At 46.7% G+C, this 25,423-nt stretch overlaps 1 protein-coding gene across 2 annotated transcripts in view; it reads right to left on the bottom strand.

The window, feature by feature from the left end:
- ACBD4 (acyl-CoA binding domain containing 4) overlaps positions 1 to 25,423 on the bottom strand; it is a 136,700-nt gene that overhangs the window by 28,090 nt on the left and 83,187 nt on the right. For both annotated transcript variants that reach the window (XM_063959986.1, XM_063959987.1), the window contains one exon: positions 16,496 to 16,580. In XM_063959986.1, the coding sequence (XP_063816056.1) occupies positions 16,496 to 16,580 (85 nt within the window). The remainder of the gene's footprint in view (positions 1 to 16,495; positions 16,581 to 25,423) is intronic.

The raw sequence follows: 25,423 nt of genomic DNA, 5'->3' as shown, positions 1-25,423 counted from the left end.
CAGGTGTGTGCGTGTGTTACGTGTGTTGTGTGCGCAGTTGGCACCAAACAGAAATTTCACAGATTTAAAAAAAAATAGCTTTACGTTCTTACCTTTCGGATCCCACCAGCATCCCTACAAACCATGCGGAGCAGGCGCTTATCTAATCAGCACCAGTGTATCCACCTGACCTAGAGAAGGCTAACAGGGGATACCTTTATACCTTTCCCGCCCTTTGCTGATAAAGTCTGCCTTGTCCTGCTAGGCTGCGGATATGAGGAGGACCGGACGTAGCCCCCAATTGATAATGTCAATTATTATCTTAAAACATAAAGCTATACCACTAGAATCTCTATTACCGTGGAGCCGCTATGGCCGCTAGACTAATTACACACACTACGTACTAAGTACGCTATTTGCGTACTGAGTACCGTATTGATACGCACTTAGCATATCAGACGCCGTGCCGTGGGTATAACGCACACGCAGCACGTACGCACACGGATTCACGCTACGTACTAAGTACGCTATTTGCGTACTGAGTACCGTATTGATACGCACTTAGCGTATCAGACGCCGTGCCGTGGGTACAACATACACGCGGCGCGGACGCACACAGAGTGATATACTGTACACCTTATTAATGAAACAATGTAAGGATATGCTTATACTTTAAACCTTAGCAGCCAAGTACTGCAACGATGTAATACCTTAAAACCATAAGTAGCGCTGGCGGTATGAAGTACCCGCAGTGCGTACACCTTAACAATGCTTATACACCTTACACCGATAAATACGCTATAAAACCCTTTGCAGGAAAGTGAAAACACAACACCGGTTTGTGGTAAACCACTGGGCTCTAACACCGCAGTGGATTATTCAGAGAAAAGGGGTAAACAGATACAAGTTATACACTACAGACTAACAAGGAAATCTAAACAGAATAACTGAGAATAATGGCTACAGAGAATATACATACGTGGGGAATCGTTCGCAAGCGCGTCCTGGACCAGTCCTCCGCTATCAGGTAGATAGCGTTCAGAGTCTTCTCTCCGGCCAGGCAACAGTGGTCTTTTTATACACAACATGCATACACAATACAATGGTCACTGTAATCTCATTGTTCATTGGACACAGGGATATGTCTCTACATTACAGCAAAGGTCATAGGTGGATTTGAATAGGTAGGCGATGTCCTTCCCCAACTGCTCTGGTGGGAGGTATCTTCTGGATTCCCGCCGCATGTGTAATTTACAGCAAATACAGTTAATGTTCATATTCTACTTTTGTACATAACTATACACAGGAGCAAGCGATCTTTTCCTAACTGACACCGGAATGTTACTGTTAAAATACCCTACAGCTGGATACTAGACATCACCTTCCAACCTTTATCTGACCCTTCCTATCATGCAAAGACGAATCTCTCTGTCCAGGAACTGTTTAAACTAATATTACTCGCTGTCATGGTCTAGGGGAACTATATCTACAAAATGCACTATTTGGGTTAAATATGCTATGTTCTAATAGCACGCTACACGCTCACAAACTCCGCCGTAAATACACATATCATGCGCACGATCGCCGGAGCGACTCTTACGCAACTTGCGGATATGTGCACGCACGGGGGACTGGGTGCACGAGCAGCGGGCATGTGCATGGGGTTAGTACAAGGCATATGTATAACAATATTTTTCGACTTTGACAGACAGAATGCTCTACTTCTGGACTTTTCTCTTAATTTAGGATTGCCGTCACCTGTATTGAACAGGTTAATGGATCAGAAAGGTGTGTCAGCACAGGTGATGGCAATCATACATTAAGAGGGAAGAGCAGGAGCAGAGCATTCTGTCCCTCCTGGAGAGGATCATGTTGGGAGGTATGTGGTATGCCATTGTCAACATTAGGTGGCTAGGTTTTGAATTGTAATTATGTGTAAACAGCTTCTATTATGTACATTTCTGTATTGTTTGTTCATTCCTGTACATTCATTATACAATATAAATTGATTTTGAAAGGAGCAATTGCACCTGTAATGAAATCACCTTTTTACAATGATAAACTCTATTCTGTGGCAATCTGGTGTAACTAGCTAAGTAGGATCAGTGTTGCAGTCTCCAGGTGCTTAACAAGGGTCTACATGCAGTTTTCTAGGTTTAGATAAATGAAAATAATGCTTCACTGTTGTCAGCATAAATTAAACAAAACATCCTAGTACCATGCAGGGCACTATCTCACTGCTTGGCTCCTCTCTATAATGGGCAGCTAGCCTGCATACAAAGTCTCAGTCTTGCCTGCTTCTTGCAGGTATATCCACAGGCTCTGGCTTAGCTTGGCTGACACAGGGGCAGATGTATTAACCTGGAGAAGACATAAGGAAGTGATAAACCAGTGATAAATGAAAGGTGATAAATGCACCAGCCAATCAGCTCCTAACTGTTAATTTACATATTGGAGCAGATTGGCTGGTGCATTTATCACTGCTACGACGCTGCCATCTTTGATGTTCTGGAGTGCAGTACCTTTGGGCGCCCAGGGGTGCTGCTGTTATGTATCTCTGAGCAGCCAGTGCTGCTATTGGAAGAGCAGTCCCAGCTGGGGTAATCAGGTGGAACATGCTCTCTCCTGATGACCTTTTCCAGCTGCAGCACATTGTGTGTATTTGTGTGTGCTCTAGTGATTGGCCCTGACCTATGTTAAGTATGAGCTAGTTCTGAGAGTCAGGGCCAGCTATAGTTTTGTTACAGCTCATGTTAACTTATGTTGTTCCTAGCCAGTTTATTTGTCACAGTTTTGGAGTCCTTGTTTGCTTGGTCCTGTGCCGGAATCCCTGCCGTTGCCGAAGTCTTGAACCTTGCCTGCACCTAATCTCAGTGACTGTTTTCCTTGCCATCCATATGTTCAGGTGAAGTTAACCTGATTCTGTATGCCTATTTCATGTTTCTTCAGTTATCCTGTATGCCTTATTTGGAATTATGCTTCAATTCAGTTTTATTTTAAACCATCATCACCTGTCATCTGTGCAACTCCTGTATTTATCTGTAACCATCATCTGTAGTCTGCAACTCCAGCATTAACCCATTAAACACCGTAATAATCACCTTGCATTTATCCCTGGTTTATTACTTCCTTATGCCTTCTCCAGGTTAATACATCTGCTCCACAGTTTCAGAGGTGTAGGGTTCTCCCTGCCTCCTGCAGGTAAGAACGCTGGCTTCCTAGCCCCCACTCGCCTCCAAGCACACTGGGCTCTGACTGCAGTCCCACTTAGACTGTCTGACTGCTCCAGGCCCAACTGGGCTCTGTCTCAAAAGGGCAGCCTCTAGGGGTGGTCACACACCCTTTTTCTTATATGTGTTGGCAGATCCCTTCAGCAACACACACTGAATCAGCTGCTCATCAAAGCCCTCTCTGATTCTGCTGCAATTCATTATACAAATGCCACCATTTGTATATTAAAGATATGTTCATCTAACTAAACAGACAAAAAAACCCTATACAAAATAGCTTAAGTGTTCTCTTGTGTAAGTTATCCTTGAAAAATCAGCCTACTTTCAAAGGGGGTAATTCAAATCGATCGCTGCAACGGCAGTGATCGTACTTTGAAGGCTTTTGTGGAGAGCACAGGCGTGTCCGGACCAATGCTGGGGTGGGCCAGGCAGCTGCGTGATGTCACGCGCAGCCGCTGCGACCCAAAACATGGCGGGTAGCCTTTGGGGGGAAATAATGTTTTCTCTTATGTCCTAGAGGATGCTGGGGTCCACATTAGTACCATGGGGGTATAGATGGGTCCACTAGGAGCCACTGGCACTTTAAGCGTTTGAGAGTGTGGGCTGGCTCCTCCCTCTATGCTCCTCCTACCAGACTCAGTTTAGAAAATGTGCCCGGAGGAGCCGGTCACAGCTAGGGAAGCTCCAAGAGCTACTTTAGTTTTATTATTTTGTAAGAGTTAGTTTAGGCACAGGGAGGCGGCTGGCAACAGCCTCCCTGCTTCGTGGGACAAAGGGGGGGGGGGGAGTAGTGTCCGCCCTCAGGGTTCTGAGCCACTATCTCCGCTGAAAGGACACTGAGCTCCTGAGGGTGATGATCGTTAGCTGCCCCAGACGACCGCTCACTCCCGCAATATGCCGCCACCCCCTTACAGAGCCAGAAGATTCGGTGGCGAGTGAGTCACCAGCCCCCCTGGCAAGCGGGGAGCCGGTGTGAAGATGGCGGCAACAGGGTGGGAGCGCAGTACTAACTGCGCTCTGGAGGCTCAGCGGTACATAGTGCGGCACTGTGAGGGGCGCCCTGAGCCAGCGCCTATACTACACTGGTCACATGGCTGTCAGGGACTTCCAGCAATAATCATCAGGCCAGTTTGAAGAATATGAAGAGCGGGAAGCAGCGCCATCTTCAGGGGGTGGAGCTTCTCCTCAGAGCGGACCCATCAGTGTTCAGCTCCATTTTCCTACCTGCAGTTCCTACACTGAGACGCTGACAGGGAGAGCTGTCCCTCCAAGCAACTCCAGCAATCCTGTGCGGTACCAGGGGGTTGTAGAAGGGGGGGGCTGTGTAATTACTGTGTAGACTATTAAGGTACACAGCGCTGGCAGTTGTATTATTTCTACCTCAGACAGCGCTGTGTGTGGGTTGGCTCCAATCTCTGTCTCTCTGTGGCATACTTGGGGGGAGGAGACTGTGTCTGACATTTCCCTGTGTGTTTGTGTTTGATATCTCCCATAGCCATGTCTAGGGACTCTGCCATATGCTGCAGAAGATGTTTCCTCTCAGGAGGAATCCATTCCATGTACACAGGAATGTAATGCCTTGTCTCAGATCCCTATTATTGAGCCTGAGTGGTTAATCTCTATTAAAGGAATGATCTACCAGATCTCTACTAGGGTAGCAATTACTGAGACAAAAAATCTATGGCAGTTTGGTAAGGTTCAGTTATTATTCCTGCACAATTCCCTAGCATGTTCCCACAGAAACGTGCACTTGCCCAAATTATGCAAGATGACACGGATACCGACTCTGATACTGCAGGCGGTAATGGGGATGTGCTGAGGGGGGCGGCATCCCTTGCAAAGGGGGTGCAGCTCATGATTGAGGCCATTAGAGATGTTAAACATTACTGACACTCCACCTGAGCAGGTTGAGGAGGCTTACTTCACTGTCAATAAGAAAGCCTCGCTAACCTGTCCTGCGTCTAAAGAATTAAACGCTATATTTGAAAAATCCTGGGAAAACCCGGAGAGAAAATTCCCAAAAAGGGTTCTGGTTGCTTTTCCCTTCCCTGAGTAGGACAGTAAAAATGGGTAAAACCCACCCATTGTTGACGCATCTGTCTCCAGACTGTCTAAAGGTGGTTTTACCTGTTCCTGGATCTACCGCGTTAAAAGAACTGGCTGATCGTAAGATTGACACTATGCTCAAATCCATTTACACTGCTTCAGGAGTGGCGTTAAGGCCCACTATTGCCTGTGCATGGATTTCTAAAGCCATAGTAAAGTGGTCAGGCACATTACTAGAGGCTTTGGATAGAAGTGACATTGAATTGTTTTTACGTAACATACAGGATTCTGCTGGGTTCATGGTGGAATCCATGAAGGACCGGGGTACGCTGACTGCACGGATATCTTCCATGTTGGTCTCAGCTCGCAGGGGACTCTGGCTACGCCAATGGTCTGCAGACACAGAATCCAGGAGAAGTGTGGAGAACCTACCCTACACAGGTTAGGCTCTATTTGGGGAAGCATTGGATGCATGGATTTCCACGGCAACCGCGGGTAAGTCACCTTTCCTTCCCTCTGCTACACCTCCTACGCAGAAACCATTTTCTTCAGCTGCATCGCAGTCCTTTCGGACCACTAGGGTAAAAAAAGTCCAAGCCTCCTACCACCTTCTTTAGAGGTGGTCGTGCAAAATCCAAAAAGCCTGCTTCCACAGGCTCCCAGGACCAGAAACTTGCTTCTGGTTCCACAAAATCCTCAACATGACGGTGGACCACACAGCCTGGAGGACGAGTTGGTGGGTGCGAGACTCAGACGTTTCAGACACGTCTGGGTGTCGTCCGGCCTGGATCCCTGGGAACAGGATATTGTATCCCAGGGGTACAGACTGGAGTTTCAAGAACTCCCGCCTCACTGATTCTTCAAATTAAGCTTGCTAGCCTTGCTGACAGACAGGGCTATCCTACAGGAAGCCATCCTCAAATTGGAAAAGTCACAGGTCATTGTTCCAGTTCCACCTTATATGCAACACAAGGGTTATTATTCAAACCTTTTTCGTGGTACCGAAACCGGATGGTTCGGTCAGACCAATTGTAAACTTGAAATTGCTGAACCCTTACCTGAAGGTGTTCACATTCAAAATGGAGTCTCTCAGGGCAGTGATCTCACGTCTGGAGGAGGGAGAGTTTCTGGTATCCTTAGATATCAAGGATGCGTACCTCCACATTCCGATTCTCGGCGGCCACACCAGGCTTATCTCAGATTTGCACTGTTAGACAGTCACTATCAATTTCAGGCGCTGCCATTCGGCCTCTCCACAGCACCGAGGGTGTTCACCAAGGTGATGGCAGAGATGATGGTTCTCCACCACAAACAGGGGTTGAACATAATCCCATATCTGGATGATCTGCTGATAAAGGCATCATCCAGGGAGACGTTGTTGCAGTCCATTGTTCTCACGACTCATCTGTTTAGGGAACATGGTTGGATCCTGAACCTTCCAAAATCACATTTGGAGCCGACAAGGAGATTGTCTTTTCTGGGAATGATCCTCGACATGGAAGTACAGAGGGTGTTTCTGCCAGAGAAGAAAGTGTTGGTGATTCAAACAATGGTTTGGGACGTCCTGAAGCCACCCTGGGTATCGGTTCATCAGTGCACTCATACTTGGTCCTTCCAACTGGATCTCCTGGACAAGTGGTCAGGATCTCATCTATACATGCACCAGAGAATACATCTGTCGCTGAAAGCCAGGATTTCACTCCTCTGGTGGCTGCAAATACCTCACCTTCTGGAGGGCCGCAGGTTCGGGATTCAGGACTGGATCCTTATAACCACGGATGCAAGTCTCCGGGGCTGGGGCGCAGTCACTCAGGGGGAAACCTTCCAAAGAAGGTGGTCAAGCCTGGAATCCAGTCTTCCAATAAACATTCTGGAACTAAGAGCCGTCTACAATGGTCTTCTCCAAGCGGCTCATCTTCTGCGAGATCGAGGCATTCAAGTGCAGTCGGACAATGTAACGACGGTGGCCTATATAAATCGACAGAGCAGAGCTGCAATGTCAGAGGTAACAAAAATCATTCTCTGGGCAGAAAAACACGCGTTGGTGCTGTCAGCAATTTTCATTCCGGGAGTAGACAACTGGGAAGCGGACTTCCTCAGCAGACACGATCTCCATCCTGGAGAGTGGGGCCTCCATCCGGAGGTGTTCACGGAGGTGACAGATCTTTGGGGTGTACCTCAAATAGACATGATGGCCTCCCGTCTCAAGAAGAAGCTTCGGAGGTATTATTCCAGGTGAAGAGACCCGCAAGCCATGGCAGTGGACGCCCTGGTGTCTCCGTGGGTGTTCCAGTCGGTGTACATGTTTCCTCCACTTCCGCTCATTCCAAGAGTTCTAAAACTCATAAGAAGAATAAGAGTTCAGGCAATCCTCATTACTCCAGACTGGCCAAGAAGGGCTTGGTACGCGGATCATCTGGGTCTTTTGCTGGAAGATCCAAGGCCTCTTTCTCTTCGGAAGGACCTACTGCAACAGGGGCCGTTCGCTTATCAAGACTTACCGCGGCTACGTTTGGCGGCATGGAAGTTGAATGCCAGATATTTGTTCGGAAAGGGCATTTCGAAAAAGGTTATTCCTACCCTGATACAGGCTAGGAAAGGAGTAACGTCTAAGCATTACCATCGCATATGGAAAAAGTATGTCTCTTGGTGTGAATCCTAGAAGTTTCCTACGGTGCATTTCAACTGGGACGGTTTCTCCTCTTCCTGCAAGCAGGTGTGGATATGGGCCTGAGGTTGGGATCCATAAAGGTCCAGATTTCGGCCCTATCCATTTTCTTCCAGAAACAACTGGCTTCCCTCCCTGAAGTTCAGACTTTCTTGAAAGGGGTTCTGCACATCCAGCCTCCCTTTGTGCCACCTACGGCACCCTGGGATCTTGACGTGGTGTTACAGTTCCTCCAATCGGATTGGTCTGAGCCTCTACCGGAGGTTGAGGTCAAGTTTCTCATGTGGAAGGCTGTCACTTTGTTGGCCTGCTAGACGTGTGTCGGAGTTGGGGGTTTTGTCTTGTAAGAGCCCCTACTTGATCTTCCATGAAGATAGAGCTGAACTCGGGACACATCAGCAGTTTTTTCCTAAGGTTGTGTCGGCTTTTCATATTAATCAACCTATTGTGGTGCCAGCTGCTACTGACTCCTCAATTACTTCAAAGTCCTTGGATGTTGTAAGGGCTCTGAAAATCTATGTGAAGAGGACTGCTCGTCACAGAAAATGAGACTGTTTGTCCTGTATGATCCCAAAAAACTTGGGTGTCCTGCTTCTAAGCAGACGATCTCTCGATGAATCCGGTTCACTATACAGCATGCGTATTCTACGGCAGGATTGCCGTGTCCAAAATCTGTTAAGGCCCACTCTACTCGTAAGGTGGGCTCTTCCTGGGCGGCTGCCCGGGGTGTCTTGGCTTTACAGCTTTGCCGTGCGGCTATTTGGTCAGGGTCGAACACGTTTGCTAAGTTCTACAAGTTCGATACTTTGGCCTCTGAGGACCTAAAGTTTGGTCGATAAGTTCTGCAGGAGCCTCCGCGCTCTCCCTCCCATTCTGGGAGCTTTGGTACATCCCCATGGTACTAATGTGGACCCCAGCATCCTCTAGGACGTAAGAGAAAATAGGATTTTAATTACCTACCGGTAAATCCTTTTCTCGTAGTCCATAGAGGATGCTGGGCGCCCGCCCAGCGCGTCGTTATCCTGCAGTGGTTATCTGGTTCAGTACGACTTTGTTTTTAGTTGAGTACTGCCTTGTTACTTGGTTTAGTAATGTTTCAGCTGTTGCTGAGTATCAAGCTAGTTAGAATGGTTTGCCTTGTTGTGTGATCTGGTGTGAATCTCGCCACTATCTGTGTATAATCCTTCTCTCGCAGATGTCCGTCTCCTCGGGCACAGTTTCTAGACTGAGTCTGGTAGGAGGGGCATAGAGGGAGGAGCCAGCCCACACTCTCAAATTCTTAAAGTGCCAGTGGCTCCTAGTAGACCCGTCTATACCCCCATGGTACTAACATGGACCCCAGCATCCTCTACGGACTACAAGAAAAGGATTTACCGGTAAGTAATTAAAATCCTATTATCATGCCCCGATCTTCCATCTAAAGTGAGCAGATATTCAATTGATCCCAGTTATCACGCTGATCGTGCCCTTTAGTGTCGGGTATAGCCAGGTAAATCCGCTAAACCCGACTATACTAATGGGCATGATCCCGAAAATTGCAGTTTTGGTGCCCAAATGGGTCACTTTTCACACATTTCAGCCCGCACCCCCGGGGGGTGCAATCTGAAATATCAACGCCTCTAGCCGATTGCGCCTGAATGGAGCTACAATTGAATAGCTCCATAAGATGCCATCTGCTGGCTGTCAGTGTGAATTCATTTGAAATCCACCCTATGTGTGTGTACACAAAATTGATAATTCAGCTACCAGAATTAACTCCAGATTTTCACAATTTAATTGCAAGATGGAGACATCCTGGGTATACATCTACATAAATTTGTTAAAGGTGTGACAATTTGAGTAACCTAGGCATATATTTTAATCACCAAGTAAGTAATGAACATGGTAAAACGTTAATATAAAACTAAATTTTGACGTAATATCAAAATCTGAATATTCACAATTTTAACTTTTTTTGGTAACGGACTCAACTTTACTGTTGTATGTTTTAATTTAATCATATCATAGAGAGAGAAATATTTATGGCCGTTACATTCCCTATTTCTATTATATTAATCCTGATATTGAGATATGATGTGATATTTTCATTTAACAACTATATTTCTTTTTCATCCACTAGGGGTCACTGGAGTACTCTTGGGATATGGACGGCTTCCACCGGAAGAAGGCACTGAATAAATTAATTTTTGAGACTACTCCTCCCCTCCATATCCTCGAGCACTTCAGTGTTTTTTCTGTGCTCGACACAGTTAGAAGGCATAGTGGAGCTCGTCCACAAAGTATTGGAATTTTTTCTAAGTTTTTTTTTTTTCCTTTCAAGGATTTCCACGTCCTTTCCCCCCTTCTAACAGGCGTGGGTCAGGGACAGTGGAAGCGGCTGAGAACAGCCGTGAGTGTCGGACCTCTCTGTAAAGAGCTCCCTCACTCCACCTGCAGGCTGCCTGCAAAAAGCTGGACGGAGCTTGGATGAGAAGCCCCGTCATAGACTTTTGTTACGGTCCAGGTATGTTGGGTAGGGGCGGTCAGCTTATGCTGCCGCCCCACTGTTGGGGATTGTATTGGGCATGTTTCACTCACTAACGACCGCTGCCCGGAGCGCGTGTGCATGGGCCGCTTCACGGCTCTATGCAGCGCGCTCTCACTCTCCGCCGCTCCCAGCATCTTAAGTTACCTAGCAGACCGCTGCTCCCTGCGCCGCAGCAGCCGATATGTTCCCCGCTGCCTGGCTACACAGGAGGCCACTCCACTCTATGCTGTGTGTGGCGGGCCGGGAGCGCGTGTGCATAGGCCGCTCCACGGCTCTATGCAGTACGCTCTCTGCTCCCGCTGACCGCCCGCAGCAGCCGAGGAGTTCCCCGCTGCCTTGGCATACAGGTACAGGCCGCTCACACGGCCCTATGCAAAGTTCCGCAGGCCCCGACCCGGTGCTGTACACGGAGGTCGTGGGGGTGGGGGGAGACATTAGCAGTATTGGCAGTGTTAAGCTTTGTAGAAAAACTTGGTACTTAACATGTTTAATGTTCTCCTGTCTGTTCCAGGATTCCTATATTACATCTCGGCTTAAGAGTGGTACTAGGGGAATTTGGGGGTCAGTTTTCTTATTGCTGGCAGGCACTGCACTTGCCTGATATATACAAGGAACTTTGGTGTTATTACTGAGTCGTGCAGACTGTCTGTGTGTAGTTTGTATTGTCTGTCTTTATAATGAGTAAGACACCAGCAAAATCTAAGAAACATTTTTCATGTCATGTCTGTAAGAGTGTGTTGCCTGATGGATCCACCACATGTACAGCATGTGTTGTTAATACAGCCACAAATACGATTTCCACAGAAGTAAAGCCAGCATCTCTGGACCCTCCATGGGCTTTACTTGCAGATGTATTAGTTGGTTTACAATCAGAGCTGGCCGCCTCTCGTGAAGAAAGAGAGGCGGCAAGATCTGAGTTTAAAATGAGACCATTTGAGTTACCAGGGGAGTCTCAATCTGGTCAGAGGTCCACCTTGAGTGGAAAAGATAAGTTTCCTTTTCCTAATAATTTTCCAGTCTCTGGGATACTAGACCTCACTGAACATGAGTATGAGGAGGGCGAAATAGACCAACAGTCAGATAGTGACGATTTTGACAGCCCAGGTATTGATAATCTCATCAGAGCAGTACGTCAGTCGCTGGAGTTTACGGAAACTGAGGAGCCCCTGACGAATGATGAGGTAGTCTTTACTAAACGACAGAGATCTCCGATGTGTTTCCCTATTTCGGAATCTCTTAATAAAATGTTACTGGAAACACGGAAGAATCCGGATAGACGGTTTTCTATACCTCGTAGATTTAAATCGAGTTACCCGTTTCCAGAGTCCATGACAGCTACATGGGAGAACCCACCATCGGTGGATTCATCCGTATCTAAACTTACAAGGAAGTTAACCATACCAGTACCAACTGCTACTACGCTTAAAGACCCTGCAGATCGTAAAATAGAGGCTATGCTAAGGTCCATGTATACAGCAGCTGGAGTGCTGCTGAGACCTGGGTTGGTTGGCATTTGGGTTACTAAAGCATTAATGGTATGGATAAAAGAGCACAAGTCGGCTCTGCAAGATGACCATCTTATACTTCTCGCGGATCAAATCTGGGAAGCTGCTGAATATCTATGTACAGCTTCTACTGACGTCTGTCAGCTTACTTCTCGCCTGTCCTCATCGCTAGTCATAGTTCGACGAGCACTTTGGCTGCGTTCTTGGCAGGCGGAGACGGAGGTTAAAAAAGGTATAGAGGCATTGCCTTATGATGGCGAGAAGCTTTTCGGTCCTGAATTGGACAAATGGATTTCTGAGGCTACTGGAGGAAAGTCTGTGTTTCTTCCATCGCCTACAACTATACCTAAACGGAAATATTCTGGTCCGGCGTTCAAATCCTTTAGAACTCAGCCCTTTCGTGGGCAGGGCACAGGAGCAGTCACGCCTGGTAGAAGAGGTCGGGGACGTAGTGCCCGACAATCCAATGCACGTCGTCAAGACACTAAGACCACTAACAAACCAGTGGCATGACGGGCTCCCAGCCCATCTCGGATCTCCAATTGTGGGAGCACGCCTTCAGAGCTTTCAGGGGGCGTGGCTGCAGACGTCCACAGATGGGTGGATCCGCAATTTAGTATTAGAGGGTTACAAAATAGAGTTCGATTATCTTCCGACAGGAAGATTTTTCACGACAGGACTGCCTGTGTCGGACGACAAGAAAGCAGTTCTGCAGGTTGCCATTCAGTCTCTGCTGAATGCTGCAGTTGTAATTCCGGTCCCCGTGCAGGAACAGGGGCAGGGTTATTATTCCAGTCTGTTTCTGGTACCAAAACCAGATGGCTCAGTCAGGCCAATATTGAACCTAAAAGGTCTCAATCATTACGTCACTTACCACAGATTCAAGATGGAATCTCTCAGGTCAGTAATTGCAGGGTTAGAGCCACAGGAATTCATGATTGCACTGGATCTCAAAGATGCGTACTTACACATTCCGATTTGGCCACCTCACCAGAGTTTCTTAAGGTTTGCAATAAGGCGAGACCATTACCAGTTTCAGGCTCTGCCGTTTGGCCTCTCATCAGCGCCTCGGGTATTCACCAAGGTAATGTCCGTGATGATAGCTCATCTCAGGTCCCTAGGAGTAATAATTGTTCTGTATTTGGACGATCTACTCATAAAGGCTCCGTCTCAACAATTGCTTCTCCAGCATGCTTTGCTAACGTACAATGTACTAGTTCAGCACGGTTGGATAGTCAGTTTAAAGAAATCACATCTAATTCCGTGTCAACGACTTCAATTCCTAGGGATGATTTTCGATACAGTAAATCAAAAGGTTTACCTGCCACAACAGAAAGTACAGGTCATTCGTCATCTGGTGCAATTAGTGCTCAAGCCACGCACAGTCTCAGTACATTTGTGCATTCGCCTTTTAGGCACAATGGTGGCGGCTTTCGAAGCACTTCAGTTCGGAAGATTTCACTCACGTCCGTTTCAACTGGAGGTGTTAGCGCAATGGTCGGGATCACATCTGCAGATGCACCACAGGGTGAGATTGTCGCCACAAGTCAGGGTGTCTCTTCTCTGGTGGTTAAAAATACACAATCTATCTGCAGGGAGACGATTCGGAGTCGTGAATTGGATAATTCTGTCAACAGACGCAAGTCTCAGAGGTTGGGGAGCTGTAGTTCAGAGTTATCGGCTCCAGGGCCTCTGGGCAGATCACGAAAGATCGCTATCCATAAATGTTCTGGAACTCAGGGCGATTTACAATGCTCTAAGACAAGCAGTGTACATGTTTCGTTTTCAGACTGTTCAGGTGCAGTCAGACAATGCGACGGCAGTCGCATACATAAACAAACAAGGAGGAACGAGAAGCCGCATGGCAATGCGGGAAGTAGCTCGGATCCTCAGATGGGCCGAATATCACCAGGTGATATTGTCGGCAGTGTTCATTCCGGGAGTGGACAACTGGGAGGCAGATTTTCTCAGTCGTCGGGATTTTCATCCAGGAGAGTGGGCATTAAATCCAGAAGTGTTTCAGATGTTGATCCAGAGGTGGGGTTACCCTCAGGTGGATCTGATGGCATCCCGCCACAATCATCAGGTGTCACGATATGTGTCCAGAACAAGAGATCCAAGGGCAGTGGCGGTGGATGCTCTCACAGCCGCGTGGCCGTACAGCCTCGTGTATCTGTTTCCACCGTTTCCGCTGCTCCCGCTGTTGCTAAAACGGATCAAGAGAGGGTCCGTCACAGTCATACTAATAGCGCCTCATTGGCCTCGGAGAACTTGGTTCTCGGATCTCCTCGGTTTACTCGCAGACGATCCGTGGCCACTCCCACTACGTCCGGACCTGTTACAACAAGGTCCGTTCCTTTACCCCGATTTAGCGCGGCTGCGTTTGACGGGGTGGCTGTTGAAAAGGCCATCTTGAGAAGAGAGGGCATTCCGGAGTCTGTTATACCAACCATGGTACGAGCTAGGAAGCCGGTTACGGCAGCTCATTATTACAGAATCTGGCGTACTTATATAGGTTGGTGTGAAGCTCGGAAGTTTCCGACATCATCTTTTAATTTATCCCGTCTTTTGTTATTTTTACAGATGGGGTTAGATGGAGGACTACGTCTTTCCACACTAAAGGTGCAGGTATCTGCGTTGTCAATTTACTTTCAAAGGAAATTGGCCTCGTTGCCGTCAATACATACGTTTCTACAGGGTGTAATGAGGATACAGCCTCCTTTCATTCCACCTACAGCACCATGGGACTTGAATCTGGTTTTAGATTTCTTACAGTCCGATTACTTTGAACCCTTACAACAAGTGGATATTAAATTTCTCACTTGGAAAACGATTTCTTTTAGCCTTAGCTTCGGCTAGGCGTGTTTCAGATCTGGGTGCCTTGTCGTGCAAGTCACCGTATTTAGTTTTTCATGATGACAGAGCGGAACTTCGGACGAATCCCGCTTTTCTACCAAAGGTAGTGTCGTCTTTTCACATCAATCAACCAATAGTAGTTCCGGTATTAACAGAGAATGCTGAAACGTTGGATGTGGTTCGCGCATTACGCGTCTATGTATCCCGAACGTCTACGGTTCGTAAGACGGATACGTTGTTTGTTCTCTATGATGCGGCTAAGAGGGGTTGGCCAGCCTCTAAGCAGACCTTATCCAGATGGATCAAACTGACCATACGTCAGGCTTACCTTCATGCTAGGTTACAGCCACCTACATCAGTAACAGCTCATTCCACACGTTCTGTGGGAACGTCATGGGCAGCGAGTCGTGGGGCTTCTACGACACAGCTTTGCCGTGCGGCTACTTGGTCTTCAGTGCACACGTTTGTGCGCTTTTACAAGTTTGATACGTTCGCGGCATCAGCATCTAGCTTTGGCCGTTTAGTGTTACAGGTGCCAAACAGCTCTCCCGCCACGGAGGAAACTTTGGTACATCCCAAGAGTACTCCAGTGACCCCTAGTGGATGAAAAAGAAAGTAGGATTTTGGTACTTACCAGGTAAATCCTTTTCTTTGAATCCATAGGGGGCACTGGACGCCCACCCAGAGCAGTTTATCTGTTTTAGGAAGTTCAGTGGTTCTTATGGTAACACACTTTCACGACTGGTTTAAATTTAACAAAGGTTAATCAGTTAGGGTGTCAACTGTTTAGTTGTCTGTTACGTTTTGTGTCAACTTTATTGTTGTCCGTGAGATTATAGGTAATTCTCCTTTTGTCAATCTCTCTATCGATCCTGTTCGGCTCAGTAAAAAACACTGAAGTGCTCGAGGATATGGAGGGGAGGAGTAGTCTCAAAAATTAATTTATTCAGTGCCTTCTTCCGGTGGAAGCCGTCCATATCCCAAGAGTACTCCAGTGCCCCCTATGGATTCAAAGAAAAGGATTTACCTGGTAAGTACCAAAATCCTACTTTTCATTGCTTTATATGCAAATGAATGAAAGTCTGCCGACCAATATTGTTTTAATCCGGTAAATACTGATAGTTTAAAGAGCCTAATATGAAGCACTAGATAAAATTAAAAAAAATATTTTTTCCTCTATTAGCAAAACAGAGCACTTCAACTGATTAATAATGGCAACTGTACCTGTGTTGACTTTTATGTTTTAGGCTTTATGTGCGTATTTTCATGAAATTGACCTATACTCCGTTTAATGTTGATATTATTACTGACTAACCATGATGCTGTTACATCAGAAATACAATGCAATTTAATGGCTTCAGGGGGTTTATGAGGCTTAAGGGGCTCGTATGACAATTTGACGCTCAATATTAGTTGAATTGCCTTTGCCTTCTGAAAATACATAAGACAGTATCATCTTCATGAAATAAACAAGAATGGCGGCTAAATGAGCTCTGAGTTACGGAGGTTTGAGTCTTTTGTCTGAGTCTGCACATTTTCTTTAAAGCAGCAATCATTTACAAGGCAAAACCAGGTTGGTTTTTTGCCTTGTAATTGATTGCTGCTTTAAAAAAACATCCATACTCGCACAATAGTCCCACACCTCCGGAACTCGGAGGCTATTACATTTAGCTGTGAGTGTTACCTTTTGTGCAACCATCTTCATTTCTTTGATGTAAGCACACATTGCATCTTCTTGGCTCATTTTGCCCAATCTGTTCCAGGCATCCCTGCAAAAAAAAACAACAACTAAGAAACTCTGCTTCTGTCACCCACCAAATGACTGGTCAGTGCTGCAATGCTTTTAAAGAAATCAGCTGTGGTCTAATAGAGATTTTACCTTTATCAACATTTACCCTCCTAATAGAGCCCAACCGCTTTTTCTTTGACAAGGTACTTACTCTGGCTCAACCACAGTTGGTGGGTGTCATAGTATTTGGGGAGATTTAAAATGGTCCATAGATCCCCGAGTGGACATCTATAACCCTTCTCCCCGTTATTCAGACAAACTTCATCGTAGAGTTCGTAAAATCTTCCATAATCATCAAATAATGGATATATGGCATATTCAATTTCCCTCTACGAGGGACTACATCTTCTATTCCCACCTTCATAATGTATACACCAGGCAAGACTATTTGTTTGTTTCACACAGATTCGTGCATTTAGTAGCGGACTCCAATATAGGTAATATTTCCTGGACAGACCATGCTCCCGTTTCCCTAACATTGTCTTTGCCAACCTCAAACCAGGTCCCCTACACCTGGAGACTCAATGAACAGCTCATCCAGGACCCACATTGCCACCAGCAGATTAAGTTGCTGAGTATGTTTTCACCAACGATAATGATGATACCTCAAAGGTGACGATTTGGGAGGTGCACAAGTGTGTCATAAGGTGGAAATAGATTCAATTGGGTGCCTACATGAAAAAGAAGTGGCTAGCTGCTAGGGAAGCCCTATTAAGTAGAATTAAATCCCGTGAGCTTCTACATAAGACTTCCCTTTCTGAGGACGCTCTCAAATCCCCACTAAATGCCCGAAAAGAGCTTAATTCCTTCATGTCAGAAAAAATTTAAATAGACACCCGTAAGTGTCGCAGTCTTTACTTTTTATGGGGAAATAAACCTGGCAAAATGCTGGCAAGGGCCCTGCAAGCCCAACGTGTGGCCGCATTTGTCGCTCAAGTGAAGCCGGATACTGGCCTCCCTTACAACACCACACCGACAGACATAGCTAAGGCCTTCCAACAATTTTACTCCCAATTGTATAACCTACGATAATCAACTGGGAATGGGGTGGATCTATCTCGGATGACATCCATCAGAGAATATCTTATAGACGTTCAATTCACTACACTTACTGAAGATGAGGTGCAGTCTCTGGAGACTCCCTTCACCTCTGAAGAATTAGAGGAGGTACTAATATCCACTCCTAATGGTAAAAGCCCTGGTCCTGATGGATTCCCCATCGCCTATTATAAGGTGTTTGGAGAGGCTTTATCTCCTTTTGATGCTCCGTGCTTTCAACCAGGTTTTGGACCAGTTCCCCTTTGCTCCTAAACCATTTTTTTTTAGCCCATATCTCTGTCGTTCCCAAGGAGGGTAAGCATCCGGCACAGTGTTCCAGCTATAGGCCCATCTCCCTGTTAAACGCTGACGTGAAACTGTATGCTAAACTAATAGCCAACCATATGAAAGTGCTCTTCCCAAATTTAATTTACTCAGATCAGGTGGGATTTGTCCCCAGTCGTGAGGCTAGGGACAATACTAACAAAATAATAGATCTGATACAAACAGCAGAATAGTCTGGGGCTTATAATTAGAAGCTATCAACAGATGCGGAAAAGGCGTCTGACAGGGTAGACTGGGACTTCTTATTGGGAATTCTGGGGCATTTGGGCCTAGATCAGATTGGTTTTCAAAGAATTAAAGCACTTTTTTCTAATCCCTCGGCCAGAGTTCGGGTTAATGGAGAGCTCTCCAACCCTATTCCAATCTCGAATGGCACCCGCCAGGGCTGCCCTTTATCTCCCTTGATATTTGTCCTTAGTATAGAGGCCCTGGCGAGGGCCATTAGACAAAACACTAATATAGAGGGGATGACGGTCGGTGATGAGGAATACAAACTTGCCCTCTTTGCGGATGACCTATTGGCTGTTATATCCCACCCCATAACTTCTATTCCTAAACCTTTTTGTGTCATTCAGGCGCTCTGGGGCCCTCTCCAACTTTAAAGTTAACCTATCTAAGTCTGTAGCTTTGAATCTCTCACTAGATCAGACAAGCTTACAGGTGCTGCAGTCTATTTCTCCCTTCTCTTGGCACCCTACACAGCTTAAATACCTTGGGGTCATCCTACATAGAGATCTCTCAAAAAAATGTTCCTCAAATTTTTAACCCCTCTTGACCAAAATCCATTCGGATCTCTGTGTGGGGGCTGCTAAGAGAATTTCATGGTTGGGACGAATCAGAGTTGTTAAAATTAATGTCCTCCCTAGAGTTCTTTATCTTCTCTAGACCCATTCCCGTTTTCATTCCTCATGCTTGGTCTGTCGCTCTACATCGAAAGATCAGAGGCAACATTTGGGCGGGCCGAAGACCTAGATTTAAACATGACATATTATATAAAAGGAAATACCAAGATGCCGTCCAAATTACCACATTTCCTCTCTTATTATTACGCAGTGTTTTTAACCAGAGTCTCGGAATGGGGGCGTAGATCGGAAAAGAAACAATGGGTGGACATTGAATTAGCTTATCTCCCTTCTCTACAGCATGATCTCCCATGGCTCTCAGCATTTCCCATTCCCTTATCGGGCCTACATTTGCTTTTTGGCGACGTCTGCGTTCTCAACCCCTTCTTTCACCAGCTCCCTCTCCTCAATGCCATTATTTGGGAATCCTGCCTTTCCCCCTAGTATTACATCCTCATAATTCCGATCGTGGCGACGTGGAGGTATCCAGAGGGTAGATCAACTGCTGGACACGTCTGGCATTTTAAACTTCCCTGCAATTCAAGCTACAGTAAATGGGACCTTTCAGAAGTATTTGCAAATTAAGCATTTCCTACTGGTATTGCGCTCACACGTGCATTGCAGACGTGCTACTTTCCCGTTTGAGAACTTGCGCCTCTCCCAATCATACCCGAGTAAAGTTCTTTCTACCATATACAAATTAATAATTGATCAGGCCTTTCCCTTGGAGCAAAAGATTTATTAGAGACTTGGTTTCTGACCTGAACGGTTTGATTGGAGATGATGACTGACCAGAAATCAGTAACATGTTTTCCTCTTCTCCGAATGTCCTGGTCACGGAATCACACTACAAAGTGCTCTCTCGTTGGTACTGCTGCCCAAAATGTATCCTGGAGTCCCCAACACCTGTTGGAGATGTATGGGGGCTGTCGGAACTCCCTTACATATATGGTGGGACTGTCCTCCACTTAAGATTTTTTAGCAGAAAGTTGTGGAAGCGGCAAGCATTATACTCCATTAAAAGTTACCTTTTTTCCTAGCTTTTGACTTCTAAACTTATTACGTAGGCCCAAATCTCAATATAAAAAGACAATCGTATGCCATAGTCTCAGTACCTCGAAAGCTGTTATTCCAGTACATTGGAAGTCTGCTGTTATTCCTACCATGTCTGAGTGGTGTGCTTGCATAGACCATTATAGACCATGGATGACCTTGTCTCTTCCCTAGCTTCCAAAAATCAAGAGTTTACTGTTACTTGGTATCCGTGGCTGGTCTATTAAGAATCAGACCACCACAGTTCCTTCCATGAAGTAGACGGCTTGATTCTAGTGAGCGTTTCCATTTCATTCTTGTGATAACTATGTATCTAGTCTTATGAGCTGTGAGACTGTTTTTTTTTTTTTTTTTTCCTTTCTCCTTTTTTTTTATACTTATTGATGTCTGCTTCATATTATAGTGATTTGGTATGGTATACTGTACATACTACTGAGTTTTCAAAATTTGTATTTGTTTACACCGTGAAAACTTTAAAATTTTTACTTGTACTACGTGAAGTTGGTATTATTCAACAAAAAAGGATTTTAATTACCTATGGTAAATACTTTTCTCGTAGACTGTAGAGGATACTGGGTCAATATTAGTACCATGGGGTATAGAGGGGTCCACTAGAAGCCATGGGCACTTTAAGAATTTGATAGTGTGGGCTGGCTCCTCCCTCTATGCCCCTCCTACCAGACTCAGTCTAGGAAACTGTGCCCGAGGAGAAGGACATACTTTGAGAGAAGGATATAAAAGGACAGTGGTGAGATTCCGAACCAGCACACACAAACTAGAGGAAAGCGACGCTAACCAAATTTTAAACCAGAAACAGCAACCGCTGAACCAACAATACTTAACCAAGTAACAGTGCAGGAAGAAACGAAGCACTGGGCGGGTGCCCAGTATCCTCTACGGACTACGAGAAAAGGATTTACTGGTAGGTAATTAAAATCCTATTTTCTTATGTCCTAGAGGATACTGGGGTCCATATTAGTAGCATGGGGATGTACCAAAGTTCCCAAACCGGGTGGGAGAGTGCTGAGGTTCCTGCAGAACTGATTGACCAAACTGAAGGTCCCCAGAGGCCAGAATATCGAACTTGTAAAACTTAGCAAACGTGTTCGAACCTGACAAATTAGCTGCTCGGCAGAGCTGTAAAGCCAAGACACCCCGGGCAGCTGCCCCGGAAGAACCCACCGACCTAGTAGATTGGGCCTGTACAGATTTTGGACATGGCAGACTTGCCGTGGAATAAGCATGCTGGATAGTAAGCCTGATCCAGCATGCAATTGTCTACTTTGAAGCAGGACACCCAATTTTATTGGGATCATAGAGAACAAACAGCGAGTCAGATTTTCTGTGATGAGCTGTCCGCTTCACACAGATCTTCAAAGCCTTCATAACATCCAAGGACTTTGAAGTAGCAGAGGTGTCAGTAACCACCGGAACCACAATAGGTTGGTTGATATGAAACGGAGACACCACCTTTGGAAGAAATTGCTGACGAGTTCTGAGTTCAGCCCTATCTTCATGAAAAATCAAATAGGAGCTCTTGTGAGACAACGCCCCCAGCTCTGACACATGCCTCGTGATGGCCTTCCACGTAAGAAACTTGACCTCTACGTCTAGTAAAGGCTCAAACCATTCCGATTGCAGGAACTGCAACACCACGTTGAGATCCCAAGGCGCCGTAGGAGGCACAAAGGGCGGTTGGATGTGCAGAACCCCCTTCAAAAATGTCTGAACCTCAGGGAGAGAAGCCAATTGTTTCTGGAAGAAAATGGATAGGGCTGAGATCTGGACTTTTATGGAGCCCAAACGTAGGCCCACATCCACACCTGACTGCAGAAAAAAGGAGAAAACGTCCCAGTTGAAATTCCACCGCAGGAAATTTCCTGTTCTTACACCAAGAGACGTATGTTTTCCAAATACGGTGGTAATGTTTAGACTTTACCCCCTTTCTGGCTTGTATCAGGGTTGGAATAACCCTATCCGGGATCCCTTTCCGGGCTAGAATTTGACACTCAACCTCCATGCCGTCAAACGTAGCCATGGTAAGTCTTGATAGACGAACGGCCCCTGTTGAAGAAGGTCCTCACGAAGAGGTAGAGGCCACGGGTCCTCTTAGAGCATATCCAGTAGATCCGCATACCAGGCCCTTCTTGGCTCAGTCTGGAGCAATGAGAATTGCTTGAACCTTTTCCCTTTTTATTCTTTTGAGAATCTTTGGGATCAATGGGAGTGGTGGAAACACGTACACCATCTGGTAGACCCATGGTGTAACCATAGCATCCACCGCCACCGCTTGTGGGTCCTTCGACCTGGAACAATACCGCTGGAGCTTCTTGTTGAGAGGCCAACATGTCAAACACCCGAACACCTCCGGGTGAAGGCCCCACTGTCCTGGGTGGAGGTCGTATCTGCTGAGGAAGTCTGCTTCCCAGTTGTCTACTCCCGGAATGAAGATCACGGACAACGCCACAGCGTGTCTTTCTGCCCAGAGGAGAATCCTTGTTACCTCTGACATTGCTGCTCTGCTCTTCGTTCCACCTTGTCGGTTTATGTACGTTACTGCCGCCACACTGTCCGACTGAACTTGAATGGCTTGATCTTGAAGAAGATGCAATGCCTGTAGAAGGGCATTGTATATGGCCCTTAATTCCAGAATGTTGATTGGAAGAATGGCTTCCTGACTTGACCATTTTCCTTGAAACTGTTCCCCTTGGGTGACTGCACCCCAGCCTCTGAAGCTTGCGTCTGGTTAGCCGAATCCAATTTTGAATCCCGAACCTTCAGCCCTTGGTCAGGTGAGAAGTCTGAAGCCACCACATAAGAGAAATCTGGATCACTTGTCCAACAGATCCAGTTGGAAGGGCCTTGCATGGAACCTTCCGTACTGTAGCGCCTCATAGGCGGCTACCATCTTCCCCAGAAGGCGAATGCATAGATGCACCGATATCCTGGTTGGTTTCAGAACATCCTGCACCATCGACTGGATCACCAATGCCTTTTCCAGTGGAAGGAATACCTTCTGTGCCTCCGTATCTAGTATCATCCCCAGGACCGGAAGCCACCGTGTATCACTGACCTGGGTTGGGAGTCTTGTGAACTCAGGGGTTCTTCCGGTGAACGGGAAGAGGAACCACAGCTGGGCCGAAGTAGAGATGGCCGAATATAGGTTTTCTTCATACAGGACTTTTAGCGGCAGGCAAAGCTCGTGACGGATACTGGAATCCACCTGAAAGACAGGACTTGAGAACGGTGCTGGTGATTACTGTGAGATATGTTAAAGAATCACTGTAGCAATGCTGAAGCACACTGAGTGGTGAGAAACTTGTGAGCGATGCTGAAGCACACTGAATGGTGAGAAACTTGTGAGCGATGCTGAAGCATACTGAGTGGTGAGAAACTTGTGAGCGATGCTGAAGCACTGGCGACTGTGTGACAGAGGAACACGCTGAATGGTGGAAACACTGAAGACTGTGAGATGGAGAACACGCTGAAGGCTGGAAACACTGGAGACTGTGAGACGGAGAACACGCTGAAGGCTGGAAACACTGGAGACTGTGAAACAGAGAACACGCTGAAGGCTGGAAACACTGGAGACTGTGAAACAGGGAACACGCTTGCACAAAGGAGCACTGAAGTCTACTACGAAGGAGAGACGATACTCAGGCGCCGGGTTCTGTCCAGCATCCACCTTTGAATTCCCTGCCTTCCTCCGATTGGTGGAGGGGAGCCAGCGACGTCACCCGCCCACCACCCACATGACCGCCGGGCGCAATGGCGGCGCCCACGCTCCAGGGAACCGCTGGGAGCAGCGCCGCCAGACACCGGGACCCAGCGACCACCGGAGGCGGGGACCGCCAGGAGGACCAGCGGACACGCAGGGGTAAGCGCGGCGGTCGCTGCCCCTGGCGTGTGACACCGTGTTGGTTCCAGATGAGATTTTGGTAGGTTCAGAATCCACCCGTGATCCCGGAGTAGTCGTGATGAGAGGGCAATGTTGTCTAACAACCTCTCCCTGGATGGTGCTGCTTTTATCAGCAGATCGTCCAGGTACGGAATTATGTTCACTCCCTGTTTGCGGAGGAGAAACATCATCTCTGCCATTACCTTGGTGAACACCCTCAGTGCCGTAGAGAGGCCAAACGGCAGGGCCTGGAACTGGTAGTGATAGTCCTGTAAGGCAGCCCTTAGATAAGCCTGATGAGGCGGGCAAATTGGAATATGAAGGTACGCATCCTTGATATCCAGAGACACCAAGAATTCCCCATCCTCCAGACCTGAGCTCACCGCTGTCAGAGACTCCATCTTGAACTTGAACACCCGTAAGTACGTGTTCAATGACTTGAGATTTAAATTGGGCCTTACCGAACCGTCCGGTTTCGGTACTACTAACAGGTTGGAATAATAACCTTTGTTTTGCAGTTGAAGTGGAACTGGAACAATGACCTGTACCAGTTTTTGAATCGCTTCCTGTAAAGTCATACTTGCTTCTTGAGAAGCTGGTAAGCCTGATTTAAAGAGTCTGTGAGGTGCGAGTTCCTGAAACTCCAATATGTAGCCCTGGGCTATAAGATCTTTGACCCAGGGATCCTGGCATGACATTTCCCATATGTGACTGAAGAATCTTAAACAGGTGCCCACCTGCCTGTCTTCCAGGCAGTGCGGTCCACTGTCATGCTGAAGGCTTAGAGGAAGCAGAACCGGGGTTCTGTTCCTGTGAACCTGCAGTTGCTGGTTTTCTGGGTTTACCTCTATTGCTTTTGAAGGCCGTAGAAGAACCTTTGGTTTTGGTTTTAAACTTTGCTGTCCGAAAGGACTGCAGAGTTGGAGCAGTGTAGGATTTTCTAGCCGAGGGAGCTGCGGAAGGAAGGTATGTAGACATACCCACCGTTGCCTTGGATATCCAAGTATCCAGTTCATCTCCAAAGAGGGCTTCACCTGTGAAAGGTAGGCTTTCCACGCCTTTCTTGGAATCCGCGTCCGCAGTCTACTGGCATAGCCACAAGCCCCTGCATGCTGACACTGCCATGGCAGTGGTGCGTGCATTGAGTAAACCGATTTCCTTTATGGCCTCCACCATAAAGTTAGCAGAATCCTGTATATGCTTTAGGAGTAAAATGTATCTCCCCCCTGGATAAGGAATCTAACCCGTCAATTAGATTACCTGACCATTTTGCAATGGCCCTAGAGATCCATGCACAAGCTATAGTGGGTCTCTGGGCCACCCCCACAGCTGTGTACAGAGATTTGAGAGTTGTTTCAATCTTGTGGTCTGCAGTATCCTTCAAGGAAGCTGCCCCAGGGACAGGTAAAACTATCTTACATGACAGCCTAGAAACCGATGCATCAACTATTGGTGGGTTTTCCTTATTATCCTGAGGAAACAGAAAGCACGTGAGTAACCGTTTTGGGAACAAACTTCTTGTCAGGATTTTCCCAAGTTGCTTTATATAGGGAATTTAATTTCTTAGATGCAGGGAAAGTAGCTGAGGATTTCTTTTTCACATTAAAATAAGATTCCTCCTCATCCTCTGACACCTTATCAGGAATG

Source organism: Pseudophryne corroboree, chromosome 3, assembly GCF_028390025.1.
Source record: "Pseudophryne corroboree isolate aPseCor3 chromosome 3, aPseCor3.hap2, whole genome shotgun sequence".
Taxonomy (NCBI): domain Eukaryota; kingdom Metazoa; phylum Chordata; class Amphibia; order Anura; family Myobatrachidae; genus Pseudophryne; species Pseudophryne corroboree.
The sequence above is the reverse complement of the archived record's forward strand: the minus strand, read 5'-3'. Positions and strand labels throughout refer to the sequence as shown.